The sequence below is a fragment of the Hyla sarda genome, chromosome 9 (genome assembly GCF_029499605.1).
Source record: "Hyla sarda isolate aHylSar1 chromosome 9, aHylSar1.hap1, whole genome shotgun sequence".
Lineage (NCBI taxonomy): Eukaryota > Metazoa > Chordata > Amphibia > Anura > Hylidae > Hyla > Hyla sarda.
This window is the reverse complement of record NC_079197.1, coordinates 6796942-6809499: the sequence shown is the minus strand read 5'-3', so window position 1 is coordinate 6809499 and position 12558 is coordinate 6796942. Positions and strand designations below refer to the sequence as shown.

At 47.4% G+C, this 12558-nt stretch overlaps 1 protein-coding gene across 10 annotated transcripts in view; it reads right to left on the bottom strand.

The window, feature by feature from the left end:
- Positions 1-3063: 3063 nt before the first annotated feature.
- LOC130291102 (histo-blood group ABO system transferase-like) overlaps positions 3064-12558 on the bottom strand; it is a 55960-nt gene continuing 46465 nt past the window's right edge. For 9 of the 10 annotated variants that reach the window (XM_056539508.1, XM_056539514.1, XM_056539511.1 and 6 more), the window contains 2 exons: positions 5375-6047; positions 3064-3789 (listed from right to left, as the gene is read on the bottom strand). In XM_056539508.1, the coding sequence (XP_056395483.1) occupies positions 3760-3789; positions 5375-6047 (703 nt within the window). In that variant the 3' untranslated portion in view covers positions 3064-3759. Of the gene's footprint in view, positions 3843-5374; positions 6048-12558 lie in introns of all 10 variants that reach the window. The other variant, XM_056539513.1, reaches the window with a different exon arrangement.

The window sequence follows — 12558 nt, the reverse complement described above, 5'->3', positions numbered from 1 at the left end:
ACAAATACCAATAGAATTCCAGTCTGATCACAGTGCTCTCTGCTGCCACCTCTGTCCCTGTCAGGACCTGTCCAGAGAATAAGCAAATCCCCTTAGCAAACCTCTCCTGCTCTGGACAGTTCCTGACAAGGACAAAGGTGGCAGCAGAGAGCACTGTGGTCAGAAAGAACTTCACAACTTCCTCTGCAGGACACACAGCAGCAGATAAGTACAGAGAACATAGAAACAATTTACAAATCTGTTTAACTTTCTGGCACACGTTGATTTGAAACCCTTTTTTTCCCCACCAGAGTACCCCTTTAAAGGAAATATTTAAAAAATTGTATGTGGGTCGCTAAGGAGAAAGAGAAGCATGCATTACGCATGCAGTACTGCATCTGAACACAGGTGGCATCATCCCTCAGACCACATGCAGCAAATTTGGCATTGAATACAGTGAATCATGTTTGAGCATAATGGGATTGAGCATAATGACCTTAACTGACTGCCACAGTAATAGCCAGCGTACAGCAGGAGGTAGCAGACTGGTGGTCTAGAAGTATCCAGTCTATAGCAGGAGGTGGCAGAAGGGTGGAACCTTTAGTAGCCAGCATACAGCAGGAGGTGACAGACTGGTGGGACTTGTAGAAGCCAGCATACAGCAAAAGGTGCCGGACTTTTAGTATCCAGCATATAGCAGGAGATGGTGGACTTAAAATAGCCAGTGTGCAGCAGTAAGTGGTGCACTGGTGGGACTTGTAGTACCAGCAGACAGCAGGGGTGGCGGTAGTACTTTCTAATCAGTGGCATCTGGTACAGGAAGTTTAATTTCTACACTGATCCATGCCTGATTCATTAAAACAAACAGGAGTTTTTCCACATTGCTGCTGGACAATCTTGTTCGCTAAGGGGTAACTATGTTGCTTGCTGTGCTGAATACCCTCTCTGATACTACATTGGAGGGTAAAGAAGTGGTTTTTCCAATCTTTCAAAAAGAGGTTTTTCAAATATTACAATTTTTGACATTTTTCTAAAAGAGATTTTTCAAATAAAAGGCTTAATTCCTAAAGTAAGGCCCTGGGTTACCTTTACTTTCTCTCTGCAGATACAGATACATGTTTTCTGCATCTGTTATGATAGTTAAGAATTTCCACACCACAGGATACTGTTAACTGATAGGTTAACTGATTGCTAATGGGGCTGTTACCTGTACTGGTACTGCAACCAACATTCTTACTGGCAGAGGACATGGCTGGGGTGCTCTGTCCTCTACCCCATCTAACAATTCCTCTACCAGTCTATTTATTTTAATTTTTTTAGTTGATTTGTCCCTTATCAACTTGTTAACTTTCACTCTCAACACTTTAAACTGCTTTGTTATGTTACACACAGGTAGTAATACTGTGTGTGCGCGATTAAACCAAGAAAATATACATAAAGGCTCTTTAGATGACTAACTCCTGTTAAATGTAAATGCGGTTTTTATTGTATCTTTAAACCAGGTAGGAATACTGTGTACACGATTAAACCCCAAAAATATACGTAAAGGTGCTACAGATGGCTATGCTGCGTTCAAGGCACTTAAAATATGTAATCCTATGCTATGTGACACTGCTGACTGAGATTTGTAGTGCACGATCAGACTTCTGCAAGTAGGGACAGGAGGTCCCTGAGATAAACCCACAGATTTAAACTGTGCCCATTGCTGTGGAATAGTATAGATTCGAGTTTGGGATCAGCTTGCTGTGGATTTGTGGACTTGTATAGGTTAGAATATGAGAAGGCTTTTTGGTATCTGCAGTGCTTGCTCCTCCTCTTAGTGTATCTTTCCAGAATGTTGGCAGGGCAGCGGTACATGGAGTGTTAACTGTGTCTAGAACCCTACCCCCGTTGCTGTCTCCTATTGGCCTGGGAGCTGTGACACATAAATCAGCAAATCCCTGTATAACCTGGGGACATCATATAACAGCCACAAGGTATGCTGGTTCACCCTGACGCCATCTTACTGCCCCAGTACTTACTGCTTCCAGGAAACGCCTTGTGTTCCTTCTCCCTTGTGTTATTACGCACATTTCCCGCTTTGCAAGAGCAGAAACGGGAAATGTTTAAAAGTTTCATGAGTCCCGGCCACCCCAAAATTTGGGTTGAATCCAGGTTCGCGGGGCTCGGCTCACTCATCTCTATCAGAAAGCATATTGGGAGAAATGTATCATTGTTGGGGTAAGTGAACCTGTGTAGTCCCACCAAATTTATTAACTGGTTACAGGGAATTAGATGATTTTGTGTAGGTACACATTTCCTGAAATTTTATTTCTGTACACCATTTTTATGATTTTCTCGTCGCATAAAATTTTGAAACCTTTTTGTTGTTTATTTTCCTATCCATTAAAGTCAATGTGTAGGAAAACACACTGCAACAAATATGAAGCAAAATACTGCATGTGTGACCTAAAGGGTACCTGAACCTGACTTTTTAGGATAAGCTGTCGTGTCTGTGTGTGCACACTAGGAGTAGCACTATTTCTGGCAACTTTGTAACTTGTATGGATTTTTCACAGTTTTTTTTCCCCCTCTGCCAGGTGCCACTGAGCTGGCAGGTATAGAATAGCTGCTCTAATGTCTTCTTCCACTGCACACAAAGATCTTTATAGCCCACCCTCAGAAGCAGCCGGTGTATCATGGAGGACATTATTGAGCCAAATTGAGTAGTGTAAGCTGTGAATCCAGCCATGAAGTAAGATGTATCGCTTTATGGAAACAGCAGTGTCTCTGTCCTTATGTCTGCTTCTATTTATCTATTCTGTCTCTCAGTAAGATGATCCTTCTAAAGATAAATTTTAGGATTTTTTTTTTAACAGTGAATGAGAAGATTAGGAGGGAAAGTAGAGGAGGAAAGAAACCTGAGAAAATCAATAGTGATGTTATGGATGACTTGGTGGTTTTTCTAACCCTGTGGTTCCCCTTGTAAGCCTGTGCAACAAATTAGGAAGTCCTTTCCTCTGGGGTGCGAGGTTTCTGGGGGGGTGTACTTGTGATGGTGTGTGCAGCAATAATACTTCACACACAGTTGTAACTTGAAAACAAAGTAAAACTTTACTGAAACCCTCATTGCAGAATCCAAACAGTATGTTCTCTTCAGAGCACAGGGCAGTAGGTCACAGTACCTCAGTTTAGATGTTGGAAATTGGTTACAGTTCTAAGCAGGGACACTGACTTAGAGTCTTTAAATATACAGTACTTTTAGCAATTTTTGTGTTGCTATTGAAGATGCACAGTCCGAATAGGTCCTTCTTTATCGTAAACGTACTACTACTAGGTTGGTTACTGTGATGTAGATACTTTGAAAAGTCTTCACTCACAGTTAAGTGCAGCATGGTTCCCTATGTCAGGGCGTATGCCAAATGACATGATAGCCATGCAGAGCTAACTACAACTGGAAGACCACAAACAGTTAAGTGTATGTAGAGGAGTCCTTGCTCAGCTGTTTACTTCTTCTGACTAGACATTTCACCCTCTCAGAGCAGAAAAAGGATTTTGAACAATATTGTTCTCTCAGTGTGGACTGAAGACAATCTAGGGTGGAAACCTCCTAAAGGCAGCATGGCGCCATGATCATCACAACCAAATCAGATCCGACTTAGTTTAGAATTTTCAGCATCAGGAATTACATTTTCTTGCATAACCAGGGCTTGGTTTCTTGCCTGTAGCCGGCTTTAACTTGAACAGGATACTGACTAGGCCTAAAATCTTTTTCCCTCATGTGACTTAGCAGGGAGCATTCTAGAGCTGGATCAGACTGGTTTCAGCCCTCTGAAAGATAGGGCAGGAAGACAGGTCTTTTATTTCTTGTTTTGTAGTAGTTTCTGCAAAGGAAAGTCATATGACCAATGTTCTATGCATACTTACATGTATAGCTCACCCGTGGTGTCAGCAAAAAAGAGTTAAATGTTAACCCTTACACATTCATAATATCACAGAGTTTGCAGATGTAGAAATAAAATGCAGAAAATAGCAATGTATGTTTAACCAACAATACTTAGATACAAATTTAGACACTAGAGAGAGAACTCCTCAGCCACATAACTAGCTGTTTATCCACTTCAGCAGCTGGGAGACGATAAGGAGAGGGTAAACTGTCAGTTAAAGGGGAACTCCACTGGAAAAATTTTTAAATCAACTGGTGGCATAAAGTTAAACAGATTTGTAAATTACTTCTATTAAAATATCTTAATCCTTCCAGTACTTATCAGCTGCTGTATGATCCACAGGAAGTTCTTTTATTTTTGAATTTCCTTCCAGTCTGACCACAGTGCTCTCTGCTGACACCTCTGTCCATGTCAGGAACTGTCCAGAGTAGGATAGGTTTTCTATGTGGATTTGCTCCTACTCTGGACAGTTCCTAAAATGGGCAGAGGTGTCAGCAGAGAGCACTGTGTTCAGACAGAAAGGAAATTCAAAAAGAAAAGAACTTCCTGTGGATCATAACCGCAGCTTATAAGTACTGGAAGGATTAAGATTTTTTAATAGAAGTCATTTCCAAATCTGTTTAACTTTCTTGCACCAGTTGATTTAAAAAAATTGTGTTCCAGTGGAGGACCCCTTTAAAAAAAACAAAAAAACTTTTCACATGTCATACAGAAAAGTTAACAGATTTAATTGGTGGGGGTCTCTGTGCTGAGACCCCCACTGATCACTAGATATAACCAAGAACTGTGCGCTTCACTCCTTGGCTTGGTGTTCAACCCGACTTGTTGCAGGTGATGGTCTCCATTGTTAGGCAATGTTCACACAGCAGAATTTCCGGGTAGAATTGCGCACGGTAATTCTGCAGAAAAAGAGTCCCGTTGAATTCAATGGGATTCTGCTGCGCTGTGCATTCGGCGGGATTTCCGTGCCAGATGTTTCTGGCACAGAAATTCCAATTCCGCTGTCTGCAGAAAGAATGAACATGTCCATTCTTTCTGCAGACTCCACACAGAATTCATAGCCGTCTATGAGACGGTACATTCCCGCGCAGTCCTAGTGCAGCATGTCATGCCGGCGTATGCAGAATGAATGAGAGTTTCCATGCGGACATTCTACCGTGTGAACCCAGCCTAAGTCTATAGAGCCTGACTCCGGCAACAAGTCAGATTGATCATTGAGCCGTGAAGTGAAGCCCACGGTTGCACATTCTTCTAGATTAATGGGGGTCTCAGCCATATCAAAAGTTTTTTTTTTAAAGTGATAGTAATTCTTTAACAGCTTATCTTATTGTTTATATTCTTTATCCTTTTTCTTTCCCACAAAGAATTTTTAGAAAGTATTAGAATTTTTTGGGGGCTTTGTGCCTTTACAAATCATTACCCCTTCCATGCCCAATATGACTTGCCATAAACCATTCTTAAAATCTGACCTCTTTGTAATTTTTGTCTACACCAAGGAACCTTTTGGTCTGTACAGCAGCCGGAGATCCGTAATAATTGTTCCATATATATTCCGGTGACAGGAGTTTGGTCGGTTTATGTAAGAGAAAATACTTATTTAAATAACTCTCGTCATGCCAGAGCGCCTCCATATTTTTCTGCTTGTCTGCCATCATTGCCTGGTGACAGTAGTTGGTCAACCTGACGACCTCTTCTATTACGCCTCCAAAATATCCACCTGCATAGTAAAAATCTCCAGCTTCAAATGGTATGTAGGCGCTGGACTGTGGCCTGCGCTCGTAGGTGAATTCTCTTCGGGTTTTATTGAAGAATCCAGGATGTAAAGCTCCAAAAACTTTGCTTAAGATTTCTACCCCAACGTAATCCAAGAACACCATGTCCACATCTACACACGCCAAGTAATCCACCTCATTGACAAAGCGCTTAATGGAGAAGTCTCGGATCATCTCCATACGTCTCATGGAGACATCCTGCCACCTTTCATAGGCCGGAACCTCCAAGATGACCAGTTGTCTACCTTCGGCGAGGGTGAAATTGGAAATCTCATTGGCCCGATCTGTGAACACATAATAATTGACCTTGTGTCCAACCATGAAGAACTTCTCAGCCGACTCGATGAATTTATTAAGGAACCTGACGTATCTAAAGGGCAAAAAGAATGAAGAGCGTTATGGTGGAATGTAAATCCAATGACCAAGTGGTAATAATCATCCTACCATTATAATAACACAAAAAGAACAGACAAAATGTTGCTCCCCTAATAATTATTTCAGGATTACCTCCTATGCTTTCTTCAGTTTTTTGCACCACTTTCATTTTGGTGCCGGTTCTCATGGTCCTCTGCCTTAATTGTGAGATTGAGCATCCCGCTCCATCTACAACACCCATCTGCAGTGTGAGACCCAGTGCCTTCAAATCACATTAGGCTGGGTCCTGCACTGGAGACGGGTGCTATATAATGCATCACAGAAAGCTTTTCTGGCACAAAATTTTTAATGAAATTGATTTAGAAATGACAGTGCACTTTAAAAGGGTTACTCCGATAGAAAAAAAAATTCTTAAATCAACTGGTGCCAGAAAGTTAAACAGATTTGTAAATTACTTCTATTAAAAAATCATTCCAGTACTTATCAGCTGCTGTATGCTCTACAGGAAGTTCTTTTCTTTTTTAATTTCTTTTCTGTCTGACCACAGTGCTCTCTGCTGACACCTCTGTCCATGTCAGGAACTGTCCAGAGCAGGAGCAAATCCCCATAGCAAACCTATCCTGCTCTGGACAGTTCCTGACATGGACAGAGGTGTCAGCAGAGAGCACTGTGGTCAGACTGGAAGGAAATTCTAAAAGAAAAGAACTTCCTGTAGATCATACAGCAGCTGATAAGTACTGTAAGGATTAAGATTTTTACATAAAAGTACGGTAATTTACAAATCTGTTTACCTTTCTTGCACCAGTTGAGTTGAAAAAAATTAATTGTTTTCCACCGAAGTATCCCTTTAAGGCCGATTGTATCTATTAGGTGTTTGTATCTACAGTATATATATATCTATTGTCACGATTCGGCTTCCAGGTAGTGGATCCTCTGTGTCAGCGAGGGATAGGCGTGGACCGTGCTAGTGGACCGGTTCTAAGAGGCTACTGGTTTTCACCAGAGCCCGCCGCAAAGCGGGATGGTCTTGCTGCGGCAGTAGCAACCAGGTCGTATCCACTAGCAATGGCTCAACCTCGCTGACTGCTGAGAAGGCGTGGGACAGAAGGACTAGGCAGAGGCAAGGTCAGACGTAGCAGAAGGTCGGGGGCAGGCGGCAAGGTTCGTAGTCAGGATGGATAGCAGAAGTTCAGGTAACACAGGCTTTGGACACACTAAACGCTTTCACTGGCACAAGGCAACAAGATCCGGCAAGGGAGTGCAGGGGCAGTGAGCAGATATAGCCTGGAAGCAGGTGGGAGCCAATTAAGCTAATTGGGCCAGGCACCAATCATTGGTGCAGTGGCCCTTTAAGTCTCAGAGAGCTGGCGCGCGCGCGCCCTAGAGAGCGGAGCCGCGCGCGCCAGCACATGACAGCAGGGGACCGGGACGGGTAAGTGACCTGGGATGCGATTCGCGAGCGGGCGCGTCCCGCTGTGCGAATCGCATCCCCGACGGCCATGACAGTGCAGCGCTCCCGGTCAGCGGGACCGACCGGGGCGCTGCAGGGAGAGAGACGCCGTGAGCGCTCTGGGGAGGAGCGGGGACCCGGAGCGCTAGGCGTAACAGTACCCCCCCCCTTAGGTCTCCCCTTTTTTTTGTCCGGTAACTGCCTCCCCTGGGATGAGGACACCGGGAAAGAATGGAGGGTTTCCTCAACGGCAGGCAGTACAGCAGGAGTTGGAATGGGGAGGGAGGGCAGAGGGTGAAGCTTGGCACGGGGCAGGGTGACACAAGGACGGGAGCCATGAGGAGGCACAGAGGCTTGCCTGACGGGACTGGGAGGGGGGGAGAGGCACTTCCTATGGCAGGCAGAGTCCCAGTTCTTGATCTCCCCGGTGGTCCAATCAAGGGTGGGAGAATGAAGCCGGAGCCAAGGCAGACCGAGGAGGACCTCAGAGGTACAGTTGGGGAGAACGAAGAGCTCAGTCCTTTCGTGGTGGGGTCCAATACACATCAGGAGGGGTTCTGTGCGGTAACGCACGGTGCAATCCAGTCTGACTCCATTGACCGCGGAAATGTAGAGCGGCTTGACGAGACGGGTCACCGGGATGCGGAATTTATTCACAAACGACTCCAAAATAAAATTCCCAGAGGCACCAGAGTCCAAGCAGGCCATGGCTGAGAGGGAGGAGTTGGCTGAAGGAGAAATCTGCACGGGCACCGTGAGACGTGGAGAAGCAGACTTAGAACCAAGAGACGCCACACCCACGTGAGCTGGGTGTGTGCGTGCGTTTCCCAGACGTGGAGGACGGATAGGGCAATCCACCAAGAAATGCTCGGTACTGGCACAGTACAGACAGAGATTTTCTTCCCTACGGCGATTCCTCTCTTCCTGGGTCAGGCGAGACCGATCCACTTGCATGGCCTCCTCGGCGGGAGGCCCAGGCGTAGACTGCAAAGGATGCTGTGGGAGAGGTGCCCAGAGATCTAAGTCTTTTTCCTGGCGGAGCTCTTGGTGTCGCTCAGAAAAACGCATGTCAATGCGGGTAGCCAAATGGATGAGTTCTTGGAGGTTGGCAGGGATCTCTCGTGCGGCCAGCACATCCTTGATGCGACTGGATAGGCCTTTTTTAAAGGTCGCGCAGAGAGCCTCGTTATTCCATGATAACTCGGAAGCAAGAGTACGAAATTGGATGGCGTACTCGCCCACTGAAGAATTACCCTGGACCAGGTTCAACAGGGCAGTCTCGGCAGAAGAAGCTCGGGCTGGCTCCTCGAAGACACTCCGGACTTCAGCGAAGAAGGCCTGGACTGTGGCTGTGGCAGGATCATTGCGGTCCCAGAGCGGTGTGGCCCAAGACAAGGCCTTTCCTGAAAGAAGGCTTACTACGAACGCCACCTTAGACCGTTCTGTAGGAAACAAGTCCGACAACATCTCCATATGCAGGGAACACTGAGACAAAAATCCACGGCAGAGTTTAGAGTCCCCATCAAATTTGTCCGGCAGGGACAAGCGGAGGCTAGGAGCGGCCACTCGCTGCGGAGGAGGTGCAGGAGCTGGCGGAGGAGATGGTTGCTGCTGTAGCAGAGGCTGAAGTTGCTGTAACGTAGCGGTCAACTGCGACAGCTGCTGTCCTTGTTGGGCAATTTGCTGCGATTGCTGAGCGACCACCGTGGTAAGGTCAGCGAGACTTGGCAGCGGCACCTCAGCGGGATCCATGGCCGGATCTACTGTCACGATTCGGCTTCCAGGTAGTGGATCCTCTGTGTCAGCGAGGGATAGGCGTGGACCGTGCTAGTGGACCGGTTCTAAGAGGCTACTGGTTTTCACCAGAGCCCGCCGCAAAGCGGGATGGTCTTGCTGCGGCAGTAGCAACCAGGTCGTATCCACTAGCAACGGCTCAACCTCGCTGACTGCTGAGAAGGCGTGGGACAGAAGGACTAGGCAGAGGCAAGGTCAGATGTAGCAGAAGGTCGGGGGCAGGCGGCAAGGTTCGTAGTCAGGATGGATAGCAGAAGTTCAGGTAACACAGGCTTTGGACACACTAAACGCTTTCACTGGCACAAGGCAACAAGATCCGGCAAGGGAGTGCAGGGGCAGTGAGCAGATATAGCCTGGAAGCAGGTGGGAGCCAATTAAGCTAATTGGGCCAGGCACCAATCATTGGTGCAGTGGCCCTTTAAGTCTCAGAGAGCTGGCGCGCGCGCGCCCTAGAGAGCGGAGCCGCGCGCGCCAGCACATGACAGCAGGGGACCGGGACGGGTAAGTGACCTGGGATGCGATTCGCGAGCGGGCGCGTCCCGCTGTGCGAATCGCATCCCCGACGGCCATGACAGTGCAGCGCTCCCGGTCAGCGGGACCGACCGGGGCGCTGCAGGGAGAGAGACGCCGTGAGCGCTCCGGGGAGGAGCGGGGACCCGGAGCGCTAGGCGTAACATCTATCTTTATATGCATATGTATGTCTCAGTATAACTTCCAAATAGCTGGGACTATCTGTACATCTCCTGATCGTGTTACTCTTGGGTGGGATGTGGGGTCAGAATGTGGGGTCGGGGATATGAGGACATGAATATGAGGTCGGTCATTGTGGCTTTTCCTCTCCCACAAGGTTTAGGTAGGAAGACCGTGCAACGCTGGGTACTCTGCTAGAATAATATAAAAACACATTAATCTGGAGCCACGATGTATTTTGGTGCTGCCTAAACTAGAAGAATTCTACAGTAGGAGGTAAAGAAGAATGCTGCTTTTACTAAGACACAACGTGCAGACCCATCCTAAAAGTATTAATCATGTAAGTTTTTACTGTATATTTTTAGAGACCATTTAGTAACATAGTTCATGAGGTTGAAAAAAGCCCAGAGTCCATCAAGTTCAACCTATATCCCTAATGAGTCCCTACTGAGTTGATCCAGAGGAAGGCAAAAAACCCTCATACTAGAGGTAAAAATTCCTTCCCGACTCCAAATATGGCATCAGAATAAATCCCTGGATCAACGTTCTGTCCCTATAAATCTAGTATCCATAACCAGCGATGTTAATATTCTCCATAAATCCATCCAGACCCCTTTTATATTCTTTTACAGAGTTCACCATGACACCTCCTCAGGCAGAGAATTCCACAGTCTCACTGCTCTTACAGTAAAGAACCCCCGTCTGTTCTGGTGTAGAAACCTTCTGTCACGATGCCGGCTGGCAGGTAGTGGACCCTCTGTGCCAGAGAGGGATTGGCGTGGACCGTGCTAGTGGACCGGTTCTAAGCCACTACTGGTTTTCACCAGAGCCCGCCGCAAAGCGGGATGGTCTTGCTGCGGCGGTAGTGACCAGGTCGTATCCACTAGCAACGGCTCACCTCTCTGGCTGCTGAAGATAGGCGCGGTACAAGGGAGTAGGCAGAAGCAAGGTCGGACGTAGCAGAAGGTCGGGGCAGGCAGCAAGGATCGTAGTCAGGGGCAACGGCAGAAGGTCTGGAAACACAGGCAAGGAACACACAAGGAACGCTTTCACTGGCACTAAGGCAACAAGATCCGGCAAGGGAGTGCAAGGGAAGTGAGGTAATATAGGGAAGTGCACAGGTGAAAACCCTAATTGGAACCACTGCGCCAATCAGCGGCGCAGTGGCCCTTTAAATCGCAGAGACCCGGCGCGCGCGCGCCCTAGGGAGCGGGGCCGCGCGCGCCGGGACAGAACAGACGGGGAGCGAGTCAGGTAGGGGAGCCGGGGTGCGCATCGCGAGCGGGCGCTACCCGCATCGCGAATCGCATCCCGGCTGGCAGCGGGATCGCAGCGCCCCGGGTCAGAGGACGTGACCGGAGCGCTGCAGCGGAGGGAGTGAAGCGAGCGCTCCGGGGAGGAGCGGGGACCCGGAGCGCTCGGCGTAACAGTACCCCCCCCCTTGGGTCTCCCCCTCTTCTTGGAGCCTGAGAACCTGAGGAGCAGACTTTTGTCAAGGATGTTGTCCTCAGGTTCCCAGGATCTCTCTTCAGGACCACAACCCTCCCAGTCTACTAAAAAAAAATTTTTCCCTCTGACCTTTTTGGCAGCCAAAATTTCCTTGACCGAGAAGACGTCCGAGGAGCCGGAAACAGGAGTGGGAGGAACAGATTTGGGAGAAAAACGGTTGAGGATGAGTGGTTTGAGAAGAGAGACGTGAAAGGCATTAGGGATACGAAGAGAAGGAGGAAGAAGAAGTTTATAAGAGACAGGATTAATTTGACACAAAATTTTGAAAGGACCAAGATAGCGTGGTCCCAACTTGTAGCTAGGGACACGGAAGCGGACATATTTAGCGGAGAGCCATACCTTGTCTCCAGGGGAAAAAACGGGGGGAGCTCTTCTTTTCTTATCCGCGAACCTCTTCATGCGTGAAGAAGCCTGTAAGAGAGAATTTTGGGTCTCTCTCCATATAATGGAAAGGTCACGAGAAATTTCATCCACAGCGGGCAGACCAGAGGGCAAGGGGGTAGGGAGGGGGGGAAGAGGGTGACGGCCGTACACCACGAAAAATGGGGATTTGGAGGAAGATTCAGAGACCCTGAAGTTATACGAGAATTCGGCCCATGGAAGGAGATCAGCCCAGTCATCCTGGCGGGAGGAAACAAAATGTCGCAAATAATCACCCAGGATCTGGTTAATTCTTTCTACTTGTCCATTGGACTGGGGATGATATGCAGAGGAAAAATTTAATTTAATCTTGAGTTGTTTACAGAGAGCCCTCCAGAATTTAGACACGAATTGGACCCCTCTATCCGAGACAATCTGCGTAGGCAACCCGTGAAGACGAAAAATGTGTACAAAAAATTGTTTAGCCAACTGAGGCGCAGAAGGAAGACCAGGAAGAGGGATGAAATGTGCCATTTTGGAGAATCGATCAACGACCACCCAAATAACGGTGTTGCCACGGGAAGGGGGTAAATCAGTAATAAAATCCATACCAATCAGAGACCAAGGCTGTTCGGGGACAGGCAGAGGATGAAGAAAACCAGCGGGCTTCTGGCGAGGAGTCTTATCCCGGGCACAGATAGTG